The sequence below is a fragment of the Lampris incognitus genome, chromosome 2 (assembly GCF_029633865.1).
Source record: "Lampris incognitus isolate fLamInc1 chromosome 2, fLamInc1.hap2, whole genome shotgun sequence".
NCBI classification, from domain to species: domain Eukaryota; kingdom Metazoa; phylum Chordata; class Actinopteri; order Lampriformes; family Lampridae; genus Lampris; species Lampris incognitus.
Window position 1 is genome coordinate 122,236,478 of NC_079212.1, and position 24,788 is coordinate 122,261,265.

The 24,788-nt window shown below is 41.4% G+C and overlaps 3 protein-coding genes and 1 long non-coding RNA gene across 4 annotated transcripts; 2 read left to right on the forward strand and 2 right to left on the reverse strand.

Moving 5' to 3' along the window:
• Positions 1–703: 703 nt before the first annotated feature.
• LOC130108379 (kinetochore protein Nuf2-like) lies at positions 704–13,502 on the reverse strand. Its single transcript, XM_056275286.1, has 13 exons — positions 13,271–13,502; positions 8,860–8,934; positions 8,414–8,490; positions 5,437–5,498; positions 5,218–5,315; positions 4,536–4,609; positions 4,022–4,115; positions 3,863–3,925; positions 3,054–3,191; positions 2,803–2,943; positions 1,413–1,588; positions 1,089–1,224; positions 704–979 (listed from the first exon to the last, which is right to left on the reverse strand). The coding sequence occupies exons 1-13, from the start codon at positions 13,391–13,393 to the stop codon at positions 872–874; spliced, it is 1,365 nt and encodes a 454-aa protein (XP_056131261.1). The 5' UTR covers positions 13,394–13,502; the 3' UTR covers positions 704–871.
• A 671-nt stretch (positions 13,503–14,173) lies between these two features.
• On the forward strand, positions 14,174–17,826 carry ap5b1 (adaptor related protein complex 5 subunit beta 1). The gene is made up of 3 exons (XM_056275204.1): positions 14,174–14,345; positions 14,443–15,237; positions 15,781–17,826. The coding sequence occupies exons 1-3, from the start codon at positions 14,208–14,210 to the stop codon at positions 17,746–17,748; spliced, it is 2,901 nt and encodes a 966-aa protein (XP_056131179.1). The 5' UTR covers positions 14,174–14,207; the 3' UTR covers positions 17,749–17,826.
• An 80-nt stretch (positions 17,827–17,906) lies between these two features.
• c2h1orf50 (chromosome 2 C1orf50 homolog) lies at positions 17,907–22,411 on the reverse strand. The gene is made up of 5 exons (XM_056274775.1): positions 22,232–22,411; positions 21,570–21,685; positions 21,366–21,452; positions 20,887–21,018; positions 17,907–18,666 (listed from the first exon to the last, which is right to left on the reverse strand). The coding sequence occupies exons 1-5, from the start codon at positions 22,278–22,280 to the stop codon at positions 18,472–18,474; spliced, it is 579 nt and encodes a 192-aa protein (XP_056130750.1). The 5' UTR covers positions 22,281–22,411; the 3' UTR covers positions 17,907–18,471.
• A 244-nt stretch (positions 22,412–22,655) lies between these two features.
• LOC130134240 (uncharacterized) lies at positions 22,656–24,207 on the forward strand. Its single transcript, XR_008814205.1, has 3 exons — positions 22,656–22,673; positions 22,823–22,943; positions 24,069–24,207. It is a non-coding gene; the product is annotated as an uncharacterized LOC130134240 (long non-coding RNA).
• The last annotated feature ends 581 nt before the right edge of the window (positions 24,208–24,788 follow it).

Here is a 24,788-nt window from a genome sequence, read left to right on the forward strand (position 1 = left end):
TGAAAAGAGAGGCTGTTTTCAGTCCAGCTGCTGAAATCTGCTCTGTAAACACATTTCTTTATAGCAGGAAACTTGCAATTGTAGAAAAAGTGCAGGTCAAGCAAAGCCATACCATGTAAGGCAGGGGTAAATAAAACGATATCACATTAAAATGTGTGCTTAATGGATAAATTATTTCTACATCTACACCCACCAGATTGTAAGATGAACATTGACTGATTGAGTGTCTGTTGACCTTCGATGGTGGTCATCTCAGTCACTCCTTTGGCTGGGGATGAGATCTTCCGCTCTGCTGCCTCTTTTGGTTGGTGAACAGCAGCCTCATTAACTACAAGAACAACACTTCCTCCTTCCACCTTTTCCACTTGTTTCACAGCAATATTCTTTAGTCCTTCGGCAGGTGCTGATCGAAAGATGAGTAAGACCTTTGACGGTTCCCCCAATGCAAGATGCCTCTGATTTTGAGCCTTGTTGAATTCTTCTGGTTTTACTTTTATCAATTGTTGTTTTTTTGTTTTATTTATGCTTGGTAATTTTTTTATTTTTATTTTGGATGTTCAAAATAAAGACACCTGAATTTGAACGTATTAAAAGGTTGACGGAGAAAATCTTATGAAAAATATAGTAAAAGTTATACAATTACAGAGAATGTATATATTTATTCACAACAGAAATCTTATCGAAACAATGCCCTAGAACAAGGCAAAATCAATCGATCAAGTTGTGACAGCATTTACAAAAGGGAAAGGGTTTGTGTCGTACAATGGTAACACTTCAAATTTCACAAATGATCACTTGTCGTGGTTCCATTGTTCTTGTTTTGCAAAGACATAAAAGCTAAATGAACTACAGTCATTCAAAAAACTGACATCTAAAAAGTTGCTGAAGTCTTGGCTTTACCTACATATATGTCCAAAACATGTCTCTCAATCCTCCTGTGTAGCTCATCCAGGGAGGCTGACAGATTGTCATACAGAGCCTAAACACAGAAAAATGAATAATTATTCTTTACCAATAATTTATGCATTCACATATCTGGGCTGTGTACTTAACATGCAATGTAATATGAAGCTCAGTCATGGTTGTACCTGTGCCTTTTCTGTCTCTTTGCTGCAAGTGTCCCTCAAGCACTGGATCTTGGCCTTCAGCTGCTGGGTTTCCCTGGTGATCTCTTGGATTCGCTCAACCATCTCCTCACGCTTCTGATGAATCTGGTCACACTGCCTGAAAGACAATTATGGCAGGTCAGTTCAAGAGAAACACTACACAACAGCCAGCTAAATACAGAGAACACCATAAAAGGATGACCCATCTAGGCAGCTTTGAGGAAAAATGGTCCATACAATGTGTGGGAGTTTTTTTGCTCTAACGAGCAGTGGACAATATTGCATATTACATCATGGAGATAATACCCCAAAACATCGTTTACACGATGCGCCATCATCTCTTTCTTCTTCTGTCTGCGAATTTGCTGTTTGGACTCCTTGTCCAGCTTCATGGTCAGAGCTCTCTTAATCTGGACCTCCTCAGTGCCTAGATTCTTTAGCTCCTTCTTCTGCTTCTCATACAGAGCTGTCAGCTCCTGGACCTACACATGTTCAAGCACACAGACGTAATAAAAAAAAGGTACATCTCAGACACGTTTAAGTATGAACACATGCAAATGCTCTCTAATCTACTTCAGTGTCCTCAGAGATGCGAGTCTGGTCACATCTCATCAGCCAATCATCATCATATTATCACACTGGTTCTGTGTCAAGTCATGTAGACACAATCTCCCTAGTCTATGGATACTACACTTCCCCTATGCCTTTTTCTGAAACCTCCCAGGAGAACACCAAACATGTTTTTCCCTTTAGAGAGGCTTTTCATTATTTCACATTTTTCAAAGGAAATATCTTGTCAGTATACTCTCCATGGTGATGAACAGATAGGCTCAGCAACGGCTGTTTTCTTTTTTTCAGCACAGAGTCAAGAGGCATGGAACAGTAACGTCCATGTTGAGAGATGTATTTATCACAGCAAGCCCCCACGCCCTCCCAGGACTCACCCTCTTTGTCCCAGTCTCCCTAATCTTGGCCACTCCACCTGCACTAGCTTCTCTCTCCTGTTGCTATGTGTATGTGTGCACCTCATCTACTCCAATTAACTCTACTCCTTACATACCCAGCCTTGCCACAGCCACCTTGCCAGATTGTAGTGCCTGCTTATCCCGTCTAATATATCCAGCCGCTGCCTCTGGTCGTTGGTCTGTCTCTGTGGAGCCCTGCCTGTCTTCCTGCTTCCCAGTTCGGTCGAGGTTCCCCTCCCGTGTGCGCTCTTGCCCTGAACCCAGAATTCCTTATCTGCTCCTCACTCTACTGGCTGTCTTGTCTTGCATTAAAAGACTTGTTTTACTGAAACGCTGCCTTGAGTCTGGGTCAGCATATTGGCTTCGGCCTTGCAGCCCCACTTAACAGCATTTGAATGTAGACTTGGACAAGCCACACAAAGTGAGATTTTATACTTTATTTCTAATTTTCAAACAATGTTTCATTCCATTAAAGGATTTCAGAAAGCTTATAAGATTAGCAAATTTTGCAAATCTTTGCTTAATCCAAATCAATAGTGCCACCAAGTGTGCAAAATGAGTTTCCCAAGAAACTGTCAATGCACTTCAATAGAACTGGCATCCACAGTGGTATGTGCTAGTCTGTGTTATTACCCCCCCGTCCCTTTTTTGCTGCACCCTCTTACTTTTTCTATTTCCAATGCACTTGATTCCCCCCCCCCAAAAAAAAACATTTTTAGGTTGTATCTCACCTCCTCCTGTTGTTGCTTGGTGTTGCTCAAGCCACTCTGCAGATCCTGCAGTAGTTTGCTCATCAGATGAACGTCAACCTCATAGTGGTTCACACACTGTATCGTGTTCTGCAGCTCCATCATACGCTCATCACAGTGTTTCTGGTGCAAACAAAATCAGCGCTGCAAACACTAGCTTTCAAGGCAAAAGACCTCCCCCAGTATTCACAAAACCAACTGTTAAAATGACCCTGTTCCTCCCCCCTACTCACAATGGAACTTTTGATGCTCTTTACGTTCTCCCTCATTTTCTCCATTTGGCTCTTCAGCTCCTCTGGTGACTCCACAATCTGAGACTTGAGCTTGCTCAACTCTTCCTTTGAGTTGCTCAAATCCAACTTCAGCTGTGCCTGGTGCACACATTCAAATGGCACCAGTCATTAAAATGACCTTGTTCCTGCAAGACTTCGCTAGATTGGTGACCTGTAGTGGCCCTTACAACATCATTATAGTTGTTTACTTTCTTTTATCCCAAAATCCGCCAACATTGTGTCAGCAGTTTGGGACTGTTTTGGGATGCTTTGAGGAACAAAATAATACCAACATTTCCTATACTTCTTGAGTTTCTTAGTGGGCTCTGTCGTGCTTCAAATCAGTAGTGCCACAGACATTTGCACTTTGATGCCAACTTCAATAAATTTGTATACCTTTAGGGAAGTGATTTTGACCCATTTTAAATGAAATGAATGAATGATGATTTATTTTGAACATGTAAATAAGCAGGATATAACATACAGATAAGCCATTGCCAATAATCTGAAGTGATCAACAAATCCACACATCAAATCTCCATATGCATCACATTATTTGTTACATGTTGGAAAAGGAGTAGGAGGAAGTATATTTATTTTTATTTAGTTTTTATTTATTTCCAACCCCTTCTCACCTACTCTTAAGTTAATTCAGCTACTATACATTTCAAACTCAATTCCCACTATACTGTATAGAAATAATGGTTTACATATCAACCTGCCATATTTCAAAAACAAAAGCATTTAAATTATGTCTTCTCATCACGTACCAGTTTCTGAGTCCTTTCAGCAATTGTGGTTTTCACTTCTGCATTGACATCATTAATTCCATTCTGAAATTAAATACATTTTCAACTGGTGTGACAACACAGAACATGATAGAGTTATCATTCATATGTGAAAAATTATTGTGTTTAATGGCTACCTACCACTTCCTGGTATTCATTCACGGTTGCAGTCTGAAGCTCAGACAGAACAGCGTCCAACTCCAAGGCCTCTGCCTTCTGCTCTGGAGGGAGGGTTCTAAACCAAAAAGGGCAGGAAAAAAAAGCAACCATCATCCAACTGTACATGTCTGAATTTTTTTTCAGACTAGCAATAATGAAATCTGTTATGCAGTCCAAACGAGCCCGTTTAATTTTCATGGTCATATTTTAGTGCCAGGGATATTGATATTGTATTGATATTATATTGTCAGCACTTTTTTCATCTGGCCTTAGTTCATGGTAAGTCAAATCAAGTCAAGTCAATTTAATTATTTTCAACCCTTCTACTTTTGTTGCTTCACTAAATGACCAAATGAAAACACTATATAATGGTGTATTCTAAGGGCACATTTTCCTAACTGGGACAAAGTTTTGTTTTTTCTCCAGAAAGTATAACAAGAACAAATTTCACAATAATTTAAAAACCAGGAAATAATAACTTTCATCCAACACTTACGTCAGGGTCTCAATCTTCTGTTCTAATGTATTTATGCCTTTAGAAAGACCCTGTAACATGTCTGTATCTGCCTTCTGCAAAAAAAAACAAAACATTAACAGAAATTATAAAATACACACAGTTCACACTTGGGGAAGAATGTGAAGTTTATGGAGTTCATTTTCTATACTGTTGCTATCATGATTTCTGCTTAAACGACCATGACCACAGCAAGGCTGTATTCATTAGCCATTAAAATCAAAGAGACATCTGTTAAATGCAGTCAGGACATCAAACTCACTGATAAGTGAAGATCTGGCAATGGCAACAAAGTCTTCAATGTGTAAATGTTTAATGATTTAAATGTTATCCCTTTTAACTTGCAAGAAAATGTTCTAAGCAGAAATGTTTAGAGAAGAAATAACCAGAAGCAACAATTTCCACTTGCTGAATACCATGAAAATACCTTTCACAGGGATACTTTTTGACAAAATTCTGTTTTAGTAATATATGAAATGAAGTAGTGACACATTTACAACCCAGTGCAGCCTGTATTCTGGCCACAGCTCCCATAAAGCTATAGGGTGTGTTGCAATTGTATTTGTTGAAGGAGAGCCTAGCCACCTTTTTCTGTACCATTCACGCCATCACCAAACCTCCAAACAATAACTGCAAACAATGCCAATTTGACTATAGAACATACAAATCTGCCCAGAGTCTCCAACGTTATTTCCAGCCTCGGCTTCCTGAAGTGAATGAAATTCATGATGCCACTTAAAATTGTGAGAGTTCTCTTCAATTCTGTAAGAGAACAACAAAACAATTATTCAACGAACAGTTGCCAGACGCTAAGTGTAAAATAATGGAATAGAAATGTAGCATGACTTTTTAGAATGAAGGACAACAAAAAAAAAAAACATACTTGGAGCCAGCAAGTCATTGAGAGAGAAGTCGTATACAAAGCATAAAGGCAGAAACTGCTGCCTGGAAAAAAGTAGCACAAGAGATGTTCATTAAGACTTAATTCTTCACAGTAGATATAAATTAATTTACTGTCAGTGACAATGAAAACATTTAGAGCTACTTGTTGCATCTGAGTCCATCTTAATTGTCATGTAGAAGCACGTTAACAAGGTGAACGAGGGAGTCAGCACTTAATCTTTAGTCTCGAGGCTGAAGCTGAAGCTTCTGTGTTGGAAAGTATCCATCCTGCCATATAGTGAATCCCATCCATCCATCAATTACCCAAGCCGCTTATCCGAATTCGGTCTGCGGGATGCTGGAGCCTATCCCAGCAGTCATTGGGCGGCAAGCGGGGAGACACCCTGGACAGGCCGCCAGTCCATCACAAGGCCAACACATTCACACCTAGGGACAATTTAGTACGGCCGATTCACCTGACTTACATTGTCTTTGGACTGTGGGAGGAAACCGGAGCACCCGGAGGAAACCCACGCAGACACGGAGAGAATACAAAGAGGACGACCTGGGATGACCCCCAAGGTAGGACAACCCCGGGGTTCGAACCCAGGACCTTCTTGCTGTGAGGTGAATGCGCTAACCACTGCGCCAAAGCAATACTTTTGGAATCGATGGGTAATAGCTGTAAGTTGCTACACAACATACATGTTCGCAACTGAGCAGACAATTGGTTGGTGCTGTGAGTAAAGTTTATGACTTGTAAATTTGACTTGCAGTGTGAGAGACTATCCCTTTACTTACCATTAGGACACACACAACTTTGCCGTTGGGACCACCGAAAATTTTCTTTTAAAAAAATCTTTTGCTTCCCTGAGACTTCATCAGCTTTTTAGTTGATGATTTCTAGAAACATGACCTTACTTTCAGCACAAAATGGACTGTAAAAATCAACATAAAGTTTGGCAGTTAAAAAAAAAAGACGGTTAAATGGGCTTTAAGTATTTCAAACACATAGGCTTTACCTGGGAAGACCACCCAGGTATATTTGAATTCCAGCTGTGACATTTAAAAAAAAATAGTACTTGTACACCAGTTTTTCTGTAAATGGGTCAAAGTCCCCAAGTGTAGACTACCACCACAAGTACATTTTAGACCTGTGGGAAACACTGTCAATGGAAGACATCCAGGTTTTTAAACAAAACCCATGAATTGCCGTAACTATGCTCAAAACTATAATGTGTAACTTTGGCGAAATGAGCAAAGAGTGGTTGGATTTTGAAAGCACACAACCAAAAGGAAAAAGAAAAAAGAAACCTCTCTGCTTCCTGAATCCTTCCCTCCCTCCATACCAGGTTCATGCATGTTTGTGAGTTTGCCCGTCATAATTGGCAAAATTCATATTGTCCATGCATTTTTTCAGCCAATTTCTTAGTGACACCAACATTCTTGTTGTGAGTCATTTTTGTACTTACAGGTGAACTAGTCATAAAAATTGCCATTTCCAAATCACTGGCACTTAATCTGTCCACCTTTACCCAAGATCCATAGTAACACTGTGAGGAGAGTTTAATGCAGGGATGGGCAACATGATCCAGAAAGGGCCAGTGTGGGTGCAGGTCTTTGTTCCAACCAAGCAGTTACACACCTGAGTCTAAAAATCAAGGTCCTTAGCAAAGACTGGTTGACTAATAGAATCAGGTGTGTAACTGCTTGGTTGGAACAAAGAGCTGCACCCACACTGGCCCTTCCTGGATCATGTTGCCCATCCCTGGAATGTATCATAGTTGATTATACATGCATGTAAGAAATTATTTTAGTTACACCAAAGTTGTTCTTGTGAAGCAGTTTTACTGATGGTGAAGTATTTATAATGATAAAGATAAAATTTCCAAAGCACTGGCAACTTGCGTGACCACCGCTGTCCAAAATATAAAATAATGCGATGAAGAGAGTATAAATGTATTGCAGTTTATTATCTATGCATGATAAAATATTATTTTACGTACACCAACATTGGGCCTCATTCATGAATTGGTGTTTAGATTCTGGAATTGCACAGGCTGTCTTTTCTACGAGACAAGCTTGAGTGCTAAAAAGTCCACAAAGTGAGAACAAATTTATATACATCATCATTTCATGAATGAGGCCTATCGTTTCTGTGAAGTAGTTTTTTTTCCTCATAGCCTACAGGTTATATGCGAAGTACATCACCTTTTTCATTTGACCGAGGAAGACAAGCCTAGTATACTGTAAGCAAATATTTTTTTCCTAGGATGAATCCGGAAAGTTCCCACCCTCAGGCACTTAGGATTTGCCAGATCTGCCTGTCAGTCAAGGCCGATATGAAAGCGCAACAAACCTAACCCTAACCACGTTTGCTAGCTAATTGTTAGCCATTAGCCACGTTTGCAACCAAGCCAACTGTGCCAACTTAAATGTGTGTACGGTAAGCGAATATTTTTTTCCTAGGATTAATCCGGAAAGTTGACTGACAGGCAGATCTGGCCAATCCTAGCGCCTGAGGGCAGGAACTTCCCGGATTCATCCTAGGGAAAAAATATTGGGATACTGTAAAAGGGGCTTCACTGGATTAAGGCTGAGCATGCATGTCAAAGTTGAGTGACAGTCAGGAAGTACGCCCCTTCCCTTTGAGCTTCTCTGATTGGTTAGAAGGACGAGGCTCGCTTTCAATCAATCAATCAATCAAGTTGTATTTTATATAGCGCTTTTCTAGCTGCTTTTGAATGGTCCATCTCTGCACTGCTGCTATGCTGGGCTATGAAATTCACTCATAGTAGACTGTCAGTATGTGTCCACGTTAATGTCTTGGAGCAAAAAAAAAAACAAACTTACATACTATAGCTTTGTCTCCCTCCTCTGTTAACCATATTCATAATAAGTCATTTATTTTTTTTAATAACTACTTTCATGAAGAGTTTGGTTTAAATCATTTCTAAATGGAAAGAAAAAGTCCTCACATGCACAGGTAAACACTTATGATAGCAGCAGACGACTCGTGAAATTGTGGACACTGAATGTTCTCTACCATAGGGACCTGTTGGAAACAGAAGAGAGAATAAATGCGGTTGTGTTGTGACGAGTCTGCATAGTGCATTATCTGTGTGTTCTACAAGGAAGTTTTGGGTGATGGGAGTGACACTTTAATGCAAAAAAACAAAACAAAACCGGAAAACAAAACAATGCCTAACAAGACATTTTATGGAAGCACTGCTTTAAGTGGATTGCATGAATGTCAACATGAGGAGGCCAAAATGATACAGGAAAATAACCTTAAATCAAGTGGTGCAAGTAAACACTTCATTGATGAATTTAGACAAACTGCAGTTTGATGCAACATCCTCTCTAACATTAAAAAAAAAATATGAGAGGATTCAGGTAAAATCAGTACATAGCTAACACTTACCATGAAGTGGCACTCTGGTCTGAAACGATACACGAGATGCAATATCTTCATGTATAGACTTTGGACTGACAGTGGCTGAAAATGAGAACAAAGAAGTTATTTAGTTAAGTGATGGATTGCTGTGACAGAGTAGTCAGTTTTACTGCACTAACTCCAATACAAAGGTATATCTGTAATATCCTGACAAGCCTTACATGTACATTCTAAATTCCATTGGGCCCACACTCTACTGAAGTCTATGAAAAGAATCAGGGAAAAAAAAATCCTTTAATCTTTTTTTTTTCAGCTGAAGGCCTCCATCTCTTAGGAAAAAAAGTTTTCTTTTCCCCAATTGCATTATACATTTCACAGCCAAAAGTATATTGACATGCAAACATCACACCCATATGTGCTTATTGAACATCTCATTCCAAAACCATGGGCATTAAAAGGTAGAACTAGTAGGATTTTCCTAAAAATCAATGTATAAACTCATACAAAAACAATCCCTCTCAATCACCACTTACGACTCACTAGATGTGTGTGGCAGTGTCTGTATTTGCAGAGACTCTGTTCTCTGCTTCTATTTTCTTATTTTGCTGTGTATGGGATGTTTCTGGGTTTTAATCTTTGGATTTAGCGACCAGGTGTCAGATTGGGAGGATAAACACGCATCCAAGCGGAAGCTACGACAATGGCGGACACAGCACTGAAAGGACACAAATATAGCAAGGCAAAATGCCAAATGGCCAAAGCTCTTTCCAAAATGAGAGTGAGTCTGGAGTTGGCTTTCCCCTGCTGGCGAGCACCTGCAAGGATTGGAATGAAGAGAGCGGCGCAGAGTTAGCCTGTACACTGGGATGTGTTCTGGCAACTACAGTCAGGGGGTGTGTCCTTCTGGTGTTGTTGAGCCGGGGGGGAAGAGCCAACTTTGAATGTTGCGTTTACAAACCATCCATCCATCTATTATCCGAACTGCAACCGACAAATCCTACTCGTTCTACCTTTGATATGGATTTGGTCCCCCCTTTGCCTCTACACCAGCCTCCACTTTTCTGGGAAGGCTTTCCACTATATTTTGGAACATGGCTGTGAGGATTTGCTCCCATTCAGCCACAAGAGCATTAGTGAGGTTGGGCGCTGAATTTCGGGAGAAGGCCTGGCTTGCAGTCGGTATTCCAAAGGTGTTGGATGAGGCTGAGGTCAGGTCTCTGTGCAGGCCAGTCAAGTTCTTTCACACCAAACTTGACAAACCATGTCTTTATGGACCTCACTTTATGCACAAGGGCATTGTCATGCTGAGACAGCAAAGGGCCTTCCTCAAACTGTTGCCACAAAGTTGTAAGCTCTAGCGTGTGCGATCTTATCGGCTGATTTGCTAATTGCAGAGGAATCGGCATTTATAATGGACAATAAATTACAGTTAAAAAAGAAACAGAGATGGGAGATTGCCATTGCATAGTTTGCAATTCCACTGTTAGCAACATGTGTTTGGAATGCCACAAATCACAACAATCAGCCGACCGAAGCACAGTCGAGCAGAGTAGACAGCGGTGAAGTTAGTTTTTAAGTTGGATATTCGACAGATTCACATCGGATCCAGCGGCTTCCCCTGCGGTTAAGAGCGAGCGCTCTGAGGTGAGCTGATCGTGCGCTTACTGCCAACACTGGGTGAAACTGAGTAAGAAGAAGCCTTGGGATCCGGAGTGAATTTCTATTGATATCCAACTTAAGACTAACTTCACCGCAGAGGAGAGTAGGCCATGATGGAGGTCATCCGTGTTCATGGCAAAATTGATAACTGTCACGTGAAATACATAATGATAACAAGTATCCCCCATCACTTTTCCTCCTAGTCTAAATAAGCCAGACAACATTCATCTCAGCCATACCTGGTTTTGCTGCAGTAACGTGAAAGCCAGTACCATCGGCCAAACATCAAAATTACGTTTACCGTTACAGTAGTTAAGTGGTGTAATCTAAGCTGTTAAGAAACTTGATTGTAGGTTTATCTATGAAACAGTGTGGCAGTTCTAGCAAGTAAACAATGGCCCTATGATTTCTCCCTCGTCACTTCTAAAAATTCTCTTGCAATATCGTTTATAGCAGCTTATAACACTGTCCATTGCTAAATTAGGTTACCCACAAAGTGAGCTAATGCCATGTTTATCAGTGCAAGACCGCTAACGTTAATGAGTGGTTAACTTACTCTGCCTAAATTAACCAATGGTAAATATATGCAAATCTAATGTCTGTCGTTACAGTCAGTGAATTGGAAATTATTAAACCACAGGGGACACGTAAATAAATGTGAGTTGAACAAGTATCTAACATGGCTTGGTAGCAAAAAAAATAAATAAATAAATCTAGCAAATGTGTAGTGTGGAATTCCAAAGTCACAAGTCCTCACCGCAGACAGTCATTTAGTATTAGATGCATTCACAACAGCATTCACTGTAGGTCACTGTAGTTTACTGCCTACTTTAATCAGTATCAGTCTTAAAAATCCTTTATCAGTCAGGCTCTAGGAAGCACACAGTTCCCTAGAACGTCATTGTAGCATTAAAATTTCCCTTCACTGGAACTAAGGGGCCAAGTCAAACCATGACAAACTGCCCCAGACCATTATTCCTCTTCCACCAAACTTTACAGTTGGCACTATGCATTCAGGCAGGTAGCGGTCTACTGGCATCTGCCAAACCCAGATTGGTCAATCATACTGCCAGATAGTGGAGCGTGATTCATCACTTCAGAGTTTCCACTGTTCCAGTCTAATGGCGGTGCTTCATACCACTCCAGCCGAAGCTTGTTGTGCATGGTGATCTTTGGCTTGTGTGCGACTGCTTGGCCATGGAAACCCATTTCATGAAGCTCCCAACAAACAGCTCTTGTGCTGACGTTGTGTCCAGAGGCAGGTTGGAACTCAGTAGTGCGTGTTGCAGAAGAGAGTGCAGGCAGGGTGGAGTGGGTGGAGAAGAGTGTCAGGACTGATTTGCGAGAGAAGGGTACCAGGAAGAGTTAAACAAAGGTTTACAAGATGGTTATGAGACCAGCTACTATGTTATATGGTTTGGAGACAGTGGCACTGATGAAAAGACAGGAGGCGGAGCTAGAGGTGGCAGAGTTGAAGATGCTAAGATTTTCATTGGGAGTGACAAAGAAGGACAGGATTAGGAATGATTATATTAGAGGGACCGCTCAAGTTGGGTGGTTTGGAGACAAAGCAAGAGAGGCAAGATTGAGATGGCTTGGACATGTGTGGAGGAGAGATGCTGGGTATATTGGCAGAAGGATGCTGAATATGGAGCTGCCCGGGGAGAGGAAAAGAGGAAGGTCAAAGAGAAGGTTTTATGTTTTTTTTTTAATGGATAAATGTATTTTATGTTTATGGATGTGGTGAGGGAAGACATGCAGGTGGCTGGTGTGACAGAGAAAGATGTAAAAGATAGGAAGAAATGGAAACGGATGATCCACTGTGCCGACCCCTTACGGGAGCAGCAGAAAGTAGTAGTAGTAGTAGTAGTGAGTGTTGTAGCCATGGACAGACGATTTTTGCACTTCATCACTTGGCAGTCCCATTCTGTGAGCCTGCGTGGCCTACCACTTTGAGACATTTCCACTTTACAAGAACACTTACAGTTGACCAGGACAGATCTAGCAGAGTAAAAGTTTGACCAACTGACTTGTTGGAAAGGTGGCATCCTATGACAGTGCCCCGTTGAAAGTCACTGAGCTCTTCAGGATGACCCATTCTACTGCCAATGTTTGTCTACAGAGACTGCATGGCTGCACTGCACATTTGATTTTATGCACCTGTTAGCAATGGGTGTTGCTGAAACAGCCAAACCCACTAATTAGAAGGGGAGTTCACATGCTTTTGGCCATGTAGTGTATCAATAAGTGTCATTAATAATTATTTATTCAAAGCAAAGTACATCTATTATTGAACTTTGGCAATAAAACTGAAATTCTTAGAGAATTTTTTTGACAAGAAATGAGCAGGTGAGCATTCATTTTGCTATCATTCATATCAATTTTTCACCTTTTTCCACAAATACTTTTGTATTTCCAAATTTACGTAGTCTGATGACAAAAACCGACGCTCATGAAGCAGTATTTATAATAAGCATTTAAAAAGTTTCCTTTCTTAAAACCACATTTTTAATCATTTGTCTATCCAAGTGAAATCTAGGAAAAACGTGGGCTGTGCTGAATGGAAATGGTGTTTTCATACGTTAGTGAAAACCAAACTGTATAGTATGTGTGTGCGACTACGGAATAGATCGATTTCGACAATTCTGCCGTAGACTTCAACCCAGGAACCCAACCCAAATGGTTAACTAAGACATTAATGGCACTGATAGTTTAACTTTTCTTTAGTGAATCTTTCCATCTAAGAGTCAGGTGCCTTTTGCCTCGGGCTACATGTTACCTTTGGAGTCGGCGTGAGATCATTCCTGGTGAAATGCTTAGCCTCCTGACCTGTGAGGACTTCATTGCGATAAAAGTTTACAATTTCATCCACTTTAAAGATCGGGAAGGTATTGTCTGACATTTCCGTTGCTCGAAAGAGGTTAAGATGACAAATAAAGAAAGCGCTCAAGTAAACTACACGATATCGGCGGATCGCGCAAAGTATTAAGTGTTTAACGACTTGAAATTGGCGCTCGTTCTTTTCCTTGTTGTGACTCGTTAAAAGATTGTGATTGGCTAGTTTTTTCTTCTTCTTCTACGAGTGACAGTTTAAAAATTGTGACTAGTGCCTTTACTTGCTGGGATGATGTACTGCAACACCACGCCCGCGTTTTAGCGCAAACACGTCTTCAGTAACGCACAATTTAGCAGATTTCAAGACTTAAATGAAGGGTAGTAAAAATGTCTCAAAATGCTGCCCCCCCCAAATGTTAAAACAGAGCCACAGTTACGAACAATGGTGTGAAGACAATCGCCGATCAGTCAATCAAACACGGCATCTTGAGGAAACAAGTAGCCTGCACAGTAGTGGTGCATTGGAAATTTACTTTTAGGTTATGGAACTATTTGACACATTTTTAATACATATATAAAGTAGCTTAAAGGTCCAGCTCTAATATGGGAAATCGTGCCCCTTTACCTCAGTGGGGCAGCAGTTCATCTCTAAATGAGCTTGTCTGCTAAGTATTGAATAAAAAAAGAAGAAGGCACATGTGACGTCTTCAGAATCAGGAAGTTAAGTGGTGGTTTGAAGCATTCTGGCTTAGTTTGTGTGATGGTTTTTTATTACAATATATTACATATTAAACGCCTGTATTTTTGATTCGAGTGACGACACAGAGCTGAATGCGTGGGTTCGATAACTTGCATGTCGTCTGAGGTTGGTGTATTTCATCATGGCTGTGAATTGGGCCGATAGGATCACCGCTTTCTCCCGCAGCCCAGCTGAGTTCCTCTCCGTCGCCGCGGCCGAGGCTTTTCTTGCGGAGTTGCTTCGTGAGCTCCGAGACGACAGAGTTAGCAACAGCGTTAAGGTAAAGAAGTAACACCTTTGATACGCAAAGAATGTGCACTCCACAAATGTGTTTATTTTTTCAGTTTAGTAATCAATTTGTCCATCTCCCATCCCAGGTCCAGCTGCTATCCCCGCTATGTGAGTACCCATCGTTGCTGTGCCCCTCAATCCTGGTAGGTGAAGAGACAGCCTTGGAGCTTTTGTCTGTGTTTGCCCAGTGCCCTCCCAAATCCTTAAAGTTCAGGTGCCACCTCCTGCTGGCTCTTACTTCTGTGCTTCTCTGCTCCTCCTGCGTGAGCGCTCGCTCCAGTGTGTGTCAAGACTTCCTTGGCCTCCTCCTTCAGATTGCTGAGGACACGAATGACCTTCAGGTTGACACTGCATTGCGCTCTTTGCGGGCCACAGCCTGTGACTGCCTGCGTGAGCTGGAGGCTTGCTGCCCAGGCGTTCTGTCGCAGCACCTGGAACTTCTGAATGGGCTTAGGCAGCGGGAAACGTCCAGGCTTCACCAAGCATACACTGTACTCCATGCCTCGGGACTAAGAAATACCGTGTATTTGCTTGCCCAGAAAGCAGGGGCTTGTGCCGAGGAGCTCAAAGCCCTTCTGGGGGGCAATGCGGTGGTGGCATGGGAAACAGACATAGACTCTGGTATAATGCAAAGCAAAACCTCCCCACTGCCATCTCTCCTCATCTCTGGCCCCATGGGCACTGTGGTCACCCTGCAGGCAGGAACAGATTGCAAGGAACTGCGTTCAATCCTCTCCTCCCTTTTGGAAGAGTCCTACTTGCTCACACCTCTGTCTCAAGCTGCATTACTACATGGGCTGATAGAGGTAGTTGCAATGGTACCTGGTGTGTCTCCAACAATTTTCAGAGCTCAACTGCTTCGGCTACTTGGAACAAGCGAGGTAATTTCAAAGGATAGGCTAAGACAGAAATTATTTGTCCTAGGAGGCTATGTGTTGAATGCTACATTTTAACTTAGAGGGAAACAATTACAATTTTCAACATTATGCTGAGCAGTCTCTTGTCTGTGAAATTCTGGTGACATCACGGGCAGACTGAAATTCTCTGGTGACATCACGGACAGATAATCTGTGGATGTGAAAATTTACTTCCTGGTTTGCCGATTTAATTTGCATTTTCTTATACAGGATTATGTAATGCTGATATTTGCATTTTCTTATACCATCAACAAAAGCCTATCAACAAACCAGGAAATAAGTTTTAATATTCACAGACCAGCAGTGATGTCGGTGGCAGACACTATTCCACAGTTTCAGAAGCATTTCAGAGACACACAGAACTGCTCAGTATTATGACTGCTAATGGAGCATTATCCCTGTAATATAGGTATTGAGACAATGTTAAAATTGGTTGTTTGCCTTCAACCTTTACAAATTTGATTCCTTGTATGTTTAGGACTGAATGTCAAACCTTTGTCATTTCAGTTGTGCCTCCTCCACACTACTCTGCTGATGAAGGCTGCATTCACAGACAGCCTGTTCAGTGCAGAAGATGAGGCGTTCATCCTAAAACGGCTGGTTGGGCTGTCTCAGCACCCCCTTCTGAATACCCCTGAGAAGCTCTTCTATATGGACTGCATTTTACACTTTCCTGAAAACAGGCCAATCAGTAGTGGGGATGGCGATGAAAGCCCACCTGTGCTGTTAACTCCTCGGCTGGTGGCAGGCCTAGCGCCCACTGTGTTCAATGACAGTGCCAGCATGCTGGCCCGATTCAATCTGCTATCCCTCGTCTACTTGGAGGAGGGAGAAGAAACAGAAGGAGAGGGAGGCCAAGGACTGGCCTACCTCTATGAGCACCTCATCTCCCTTCTTGGCATGGTGAAAAATGGGGGCAGCCGAGAGATGGTGGTGACCTTCTTCAGAGCCTCCTTTCTCTTCCTTTTCCACTTCTGCCATATGGAACGCTACTCTGAGAATCTAACCCAGAGGCTGTGTGAGCTCTACCTCCAACACACCTGGCTGGCCCCGCACCTTATCAACCTGGGCGATAGAGCCCAAGAGGGGCTCAGGGAGTCAGGCTGGGCTGTGGGGCTTCTCAGGGCCCTGCAAAGGGTGATAACAGAGGCCCCTCTGGGCCAGCTTACCTCACAAGACTTCCACTGGCACCTTAAGATCCTGGCTCGGGTAGCAGACGAAGGGGAGATCTCTCAGAAGAGCACTCTTGGCTTTCTGTCTTGCATCATCACTTCCTCTTCCTCCTCGCTGTGCATGGGCGGTGACTGGCGCCTGGGAAATGTGGTGTTGGCTGTGTGTCGGCAGCTGCTGGTCCACCCCAGTCTGGACATACTGCTCAGCCCTCTGGCTGATATCCTGCAGCATCTCACCTGTCACTACGGAGACACAGACATTCAAGATCATGCCCGCGTCTACTATACCCTTCTCACTACTCTGTCCCAGGAGAAGCTGGGTGGTGTGTTGGCCCAGGGTGGGACTGAGGGAGGACAGCAGTCTAAGAAGCGTTCTCTGTCTTCCATTATGGCTGAAAGTGAAGAGCTGACCAGCACACTAACCATCCATCAAACTGAGAGTGCGATATTCAAGCTTGTTAAATTGGACAATTATCAACCACAGCAAGGATCAGACGTTGGCCAGGAAAATGAATTTCACACAGATCTAAACCCAAACAAGACAGAGGTCTGCCAGAGTCAGGAAAATGTGCTGGAAACCTACAGAGCCCAGTTTCACAAACCTGGTTTTGCAACACAAATCACTTTACACTACCGGCTGATTTACACAGACACTGTGGACCCACAATTTGATCAACTCTTCAGTGTTCGCCTGCACTTTGACCTCACAGACTGCCACTATGAGGAGTTGAACGACATCAGTGTTCCATGTCTATTTAGAGAAAGGGCACCACCTGTGGTGAGGCTCATTCTGAAACCCAAGCAGCCCTACTCTACTACTCTCCGTGCTAGTGCCATTTTCACCACGCAGGATGGCCTCTCCTGGCACACAGTCCTACCAGACATCCATGTGGCATTTGAGCAGACATTCATGCCTCTCCCTGTTCCCCTGGTCTGGAAAGGAGAGGACAAATTGAAGGTGTTTGAGGGATTATGGCGTGAAATCTACTCTGGGAAGTGTGGGGACAGAGGTCCGACTGACTGCGCCATTAGCTTGTTTTGCAGCCAACTGGAAGATGTGGCCCTCGGTGTGCTGGTGGAGAAGAACTTTTCAGTGTACCTAATACCAAATCCGTCTGATCAGGGGGACTATAGAGTACTACTTTTCCTCCCACCCCAGTCTCATGTGCTGCTAAAAATCACCTCGGAGGAGGATGCAATGCAATTCAGCATCGCCACTGATAACTGGCAGCTTCTGCCTTGTATTAATTCTTTTCTACAAAACATTACCATGTGTTCACAGCAAGACGTAACTGACAGTTAACAAAAATGCTATGGGTCTTTTTTTTAATGAAATTGCAATCTTTTAAACAAATATTGTTAAATTTTCTCAGTGCCTTAACCTCAGGTGTACTTAAATTTACTTGAAGATTTAAACATTTCAATTTATGATTTAAATTGTTCAATGTATAGAATTTAATAATTTCCCAAATAAACCACAAAATGTACTTTCTTGGTTTGTCTAAAAATGACAAGTTGCTTTATTAGTTGCACAGAACCTTTATTGATAATTTCACAGCTGCAGCATTACCAGTCTGTATGACAATGAGTTGTACATTATTAATACCTACATTATTAAACCGAAATAATTCATAAGCTGTTGCAATGACTCTAAACTGATGGCAAACGAAGGTAACACTGGTATTAAATCCTTGATGTGATGGCATATAAGAAAATGCTTTTCATCTCTTGTAGATCTGGTCTTGAGTTTTTATGAAAACTCCACAACTGAGAATATTTTTAATTTACATTTACTGGAAAAAAACGGAAGTGTTTCAAGTATTTAGTGAACATGGACAAAAATTTGCAGTGTGCACTGTTCAGAGTTAGAGCAGCATGCACATGACGAAGTCATTAAAAGTTCCTTTAACAGTATCTCCACGATAAGGACACTTTGCACAGTTCATATTAACATCTGGCCCTTAGTGTACATTAAGATGTATTATTTGAGTCTTAAAAAAAAAGGGGGGGTTCTAGTCCAGCTCCACTAGCCCGTTAACTTAGTGATGCTCTCAAAGTTGGGTTCTGTGCAAGGTGGCAAGGCAGTTTGCTGGCTAAGAAGTTTATCCATAATGGCAATCTCTCCATCTCTCTTTTCCACCTCATCCAGGGGAGTCCAGGACATGTCATTCTGAAGTTTGTATCCACCGATGAATGGATGAGGGCATCCTGGGCCCCATTCCTTCAGAGAAGAGGAGATGAGAGAGAAAAAAATAATCAGAGAGGAAAAAATCCTTTGTTTTGCGAATTAAGTTGCCTGGTAATTACATACAGAATATTTCACTCAGACAATTTTGTTGAACATATTAAAGAAAACAAACAAAAAATAAATAAAGTCACTGGCAATATATAAGCAACACATAGGCAACTCAAATGGCGGGAGTGTCGGAAAAGTTGAGACGCGTATTTTCCAAACCCCACGTCTCAGTTGCTTTCAAACCCCAAAACACGCTGCGCCAGAAATTGGTCCACCCCAAGGATCAGGTTCCCCGGCACAAACAGAGCAATATAGTGTACGCTGTTAATTAAGTTTCCTTTATTAATCCCCTTGGGGAAATTCAGTTACTGCAAATTAACCCATTCCAGTTCTGATCTGTGTAGATAGGGCTGCCGCCTTCATGCTGCCCCCGGGGACTAACTCCAGTTCTTTTCCCATTGCCTCTGTCAGGGGCACAGACAGGAGTATAAACCCTAACAGGCATGTTTCTTTTGATGGTGGGGGAAACCAGAGCACCCAGAGAAAACCCACAGCAGACACAGGAAGAACATGAAAACTCCACACAGTGGATGACCTGATGACCCCCCAAGGTTGGACAACCCCGGGGTTTGAACCCAGGACCTTCTTGCTGTGAGGCGACAGCGCCAACCACTGGGAAACTGTGCTGCCCAAGTGCTGGGAGGATTGCCATGACCTGTACATTTGGGAAACTAAACAGACTCTGGCCAAGAGGATGGCACAACACAGAAGAGCTAATGTGTCAGGCCAGGACTCTGCAGTCTACACCCATCTACAGGCCAGTGGCCTCTCTCTCAAGTATGATGATGTGCACATCCTTGATAGGGAGGAACACTGGTTTGAATGGGGAGTCAAAGAAGCCATCTTTGTGAAGAGGGAATAACCATTCCTGAACCAAAGGGGGGGGGGGTAGGCATACATCTGTCACCATTTTACAGTGCAGTGATTGCAAATATTCCCAAATCCTCTGTGAATAGTACACATGGTCATTGAAACTCTAGTTAATGGTCACGTCTATTTGCATATGAAACTGATAGTTGGTTTCGGTTGTTATGCCACTGTATTGTTTAAGGGTGGGGATACCTGCAGTCAGCTGAGACTGAAGAGGTCACTTAGATGAGTGATGAAACGTTTCTCTCAATAAACGTTGTGTCCAAATGAACTGATTCAACTTTCTTTGAAGCAACTCAAATAATACCGATCATATTCAAAAGGGGTAAGAAGTTGAGAACTTTTATAGTTCGACCTCCCCTTTACACTATCCATGCATTGATAATAGAAAATGAAAGTTCAATTTACAGCTGTCAGTGTCCGTGATATCTATCTCAGCTGACTCAAACAAATCAACCAGTTTGGACAAAAAACAAAAACTGGTCACTGGTCCATCTCATAACCGTTCACTATTTTGTTTCTAAAAAGTCTTTTTAGTTCAGATAAAGTACCACATGTGTCCTTATGCATGCTAAATAATCCAGGTAAGAAAATCAAAGAAAGTTGAATCAGTTCATCTGGACATAATTATTGAGAGAAACGTTTTATCACTCATCTAACTGACCTCTTCAGTCTCAACTGACTGCAGGTATCCCCCCACCCTTAAACATTACAGTGGCATAACAACTGAAAACAACGATCCGTTTCATATACAAATTGCCATGAGCATAACTAGAGTTTCAATGGCAATGTGTTCTATTCACAGGATTTGGGAATGTTGAGTACCACATATTTCCCTTTTTTTTCCAATATAAAACAACTGCATAATATTTTTCCAGATATTGACTAGTGGGGCAATGAGCTTCTCAGCCTAGGTATGTGTTAACACGTTACGAAGAATTCAAATGTTAGCTGCCTGTGTTTTGGCCACTTGGTCATTATCGTTTTCCCTTGGGATTAAGTGTAGACTTTGACCACCAAACTCTTTCCAATCACAAAAACATTAAGTAATGTCCTGGGTGCTAGTAGGCATTCAGTTCCCTCTTTTTCTTGTCATATCACCTTGAGATTCTTACCAAGGGGAATGTAAAGTAAACTGCTATTACTTTCTCCTGGCCACACAAAACAAAGTTTAAAGTACTGGTGAGTACTCTTGTACCCTTTCATTGGTCTTGTTAAAAGGGAAATCAAACTTGGCTAATGAAATTAATTTGTAAAGAAGACTATATTCCTGACCTTAGGAGAGATGATGGAGAAGTATTTCTGTCCAGAAGGTCTTTGATAGAGGTAGTACATGTTCCCTGGTTTTTTCACAATGTTGCAGGCTGCGTGGTGGAGCTCAGCATCATTTTTAGCATCTTCTAAAACCTAAAAAGAACAAATAATGCAAATGTATATTTAATTCTGAAAGTAAATCTTTCAATTTTATGTTCCCTACAAATTCTCAATACTTTAATGTAAAAAAGTGTTTAATCACCGATGAGCCTGAGCAATAAACTTGATCATTATTGGGTATGGTGTGTTCTGGCTCATTGGATCATCATGTGAACAAACTCTAATTTTGCATTTCATTCGGACTTGCCTGGTTTATACCTCCCAGATACAGACAGAAAGCCCAAGGTTTTCTGTCTGTATCTTACTGGTCATAAAGGCCATATCAGTATAAATGATCAGTCAAGGACCGTGTTGAAGTGTTTCTGGTAATATAATCTCACCTTTCTGGCCTGTTGCTGTAGGTATCTGATCTGGTCAGCAATGACTGTCAGTTTGTTGCAGGCATTGGCTTTGACAAATTCATCTCCCTACAACAAGCAAGAGAAAATGTTTTTTTTTTTAAACCAGGCTGACAAGCATCCCTTTGTAAGAAAGGGGGTTGATCACGACAGTCATGGAAGCTTAATATCATAAACTGTCTATACCCTCTGCACTTGTGCTGCCAGGGATACCAGGTCCATGGGGTCTCCTACTCTGTTGGTCTGGTATGAGCTGACTAGTTCCAGTCCACCGGGAGCGTTGCTGCTCTCAACCAGGGTCACTGCACGCGCGCGCGCGCGCGCGCACACACACACACACACACACACAGGGGTAAAAAAAACAACGTGTTGGCCTCCAACATATAACGTTATCGATATTACGACGGCATAACGACACATAAACACGTAATTGATACGTGCAAAACGAGAAAAATGTTCAGGTATGTACTAGACACATCTTCAGTTGTAAATATTTAATCGTTTACAGTTCACCAAATACCAGATCACAGTGCTGCGAGAGGGATATCCTGATGTAACCGTAGGCTGCATGACAGATGGTGATGTAAGATTTTGCTGCCTTGAACTGTGATTATACAGTTACAAAACGCGTCAGCTCTCAACAGGTCCGATCTGCTGTGCACCGCCCCCCCCCCCCCGCGGCTACTTCCATTGTTCGTATGCGTTATAAACTGAGATAATGATCCTGATATGTATAACTCTGCTCGAAACGTTTGTGTAATATATTCAGCAATTTAAAGGTATAAGGAGAATGACAAAAAGAAAAAAGATCCAGTGTCAGAACAGGTTAGCTAATGAACTCACGTTACCTGTGGTCATTTTGTCAGGCTGATTCGGAAGGCTAACAGTTCTGTCCATTTTCCCCCCTGTATAATATTAAAACCTGCTTTCAGAAGTAGTCGCGTCAGCTGTGCAAATTCGCCAACAAGCACCTGTATAGTTAGGTAACTCGCCAAGGTTTGAGTAAATATACAGTTTCACACACGGTCCTAAATCTCCTCCCCATTTTGGCTCAAATTGTAGACCGTACTTTTGCCTGTATAAAATAAACGGAATCGTTTCAATAAATCGAATAAAATCAAAGTTACCAATTTGGAACACAATTCGTTTTAATACGTCACTTTTTAGTCTTTATAGTTTAGACAGTTCGTTGCAAAATGTTGTTGGATTTGTTCCTCTAATTTCATTTATGACTGGTCTTTTTCGTTGAAGATGACAACAGCTGCCCTATCAGAGATCGTGAGGACATAGGTCAGTTTGTACAACTAAGAATTTGGAGAAATAAACGTTGGTTGGGTATATACTGTGCAAAACTTTGATGTGGGCTTCTTTGACCTTGTTGTTGATACATAATTTATATGGTAATAATAATAATAATTTTAAAAAAAGTCCGTTTGTAGGAAGAGAGGTAAGGGGCGACCAGGAAGAAAATGGGAAAGCCAGTTGGCCAGAGTGATACTCTTGTTGTGATTGGTTGTTTCGCTGTCAGGCAACTGATGACGCTCTGCGCATTCGGTTAAGGTGAGTTGGGGTGAGTTAAACTTTTAAAATGTTGAAAAGGAATCACAGTTTTCAGAATCTTGTTGAATATAAAAAGATGCAAGAAAATGTAAGAAGAATCATAAAAAACCGCAAAGAAGGAATTTTGGAGGTAATTTTGTAGCTCAGTGGGGAGGGAAACAGAAATTGCTAAAATTTGGAGAATGATAAAGAGAATGAATGGGATCAAAAGAGAATATGGGTATCCAATATTAAGTGATGGTGAAGTAAAAGCAGTGAGAGATGAAGAGAAGGCAGAGATGCTGGCAAAAACTTTTGTTAAAATTCACAGTTCCAACAATATTAGTGAAGAAGTGAAATAGGAATGGAAAATACAATAGCAGAGAATAAAGAGCTATTACAGCTAGAGGAAGACTCCAATGACCTATTAAACAAGCCATTTACAAAGACAGAACTGGACCGCTCTCTCAAGAAAACCAAGATGTCAGCACCAGGAAAAGATCAGATCTGTTATTTAATGATAAACCATCTTAGTGAACCATCAAAGGATATTTTATTGGAATTATATAATAAAGTTTGGGAGGATGGGAAGTTGCCACAAAGCTGGGAGGAGGCTGTTGTAATTCCAATACGTAAACCAGGAAAGGATTGTACAACCCCAGAGAATTATAGACCGATTGCTTTAACATCCAACATATGCAAACTAATGGATAAAATGATAAAAATGAAAGGTTAACGTATTATATAGAAAATAAAGGTTATATATCTAAATACCAGAGTGTCTTAAGGAGAGGAAGAAATACCACGGAGCCAGCTGTATGTTTAGAAAATGAAATTAGGAAAGCACAGATAAACAGAGAAAGTGTAGTGGCTGTCCTTTTTGATATAGAGAAGGCATACGATATGATGTGAGGAGAAGGATTCAGACTTTGTAAATTAGGTATCAAAGGTAGAATATATAGATGGATTAAGGACTTTTGCATGGGATATCAAAACAAGTTAGAATAGGAAAGAAGTATTCAGCAAAATTTGTTGTTGAAAATGGAATACGTCAAGGAAGCATAGTAAGCCCTTTATTATTTTCCATAATGGTAAATGATGTATTTATGGGAATGGAGAATGAGATGGACCTTTTGCTTTTTGCAGATGAAGGGGCAATTTGGAAGCGGTGAAGAAATGTGGAATTCATTATAAAGAAACTGCAGAGGGCTATTATGAAAGTCGAAGAATGGTCATATAAATGGGGTTTTAAGTGTTCAGTTGATAAGACAAAGACAATGCTCTTTACAAGGAAAATAATTGATAATGAAATAAAGCAAAACTTATATAATCAAGAATTGGAAAGAGTGAAACACTAAGTTTTCAGGGATATGGTTTGATGAAAGAATTACATGGCTTATACATATTCAGAAAGTAGTGGACAAATGTAAGAAGGTACTAAATGTAATGAAGTGTTTAGTTGGAAGTGAATGGGGGGGCAGATAGAACTGCTTTGAAGGCCATATACAATGGTTTAATTCAGTCAGTATTAGATTATGGTTGTGTGGTGTATGGGTCAGCAGCAAACACTTCTCTAAAGAAATTAGATAAGGTACAGTATCAGGCTTTGAGATTATGCGCAGGTGCATTTAAAACTGCCCCAGCAGCAGCATTACAGGTGGAAATGACAGACATACCACTAGAAATGAGAAGGATACAACTATCCTTGAACTACTGGGTTAATTTACAGGGCCATAGTCAGGATCATCCAACGCTAGACCCTTTAATTCCTTGTTGGGAAAAGGAGAGGAGGGAAACAAGAAGCTTTGCATGGACAATGACATGGAAAGCAATAGAACTTGAAGTAGATCAATTAAACAAAAACAA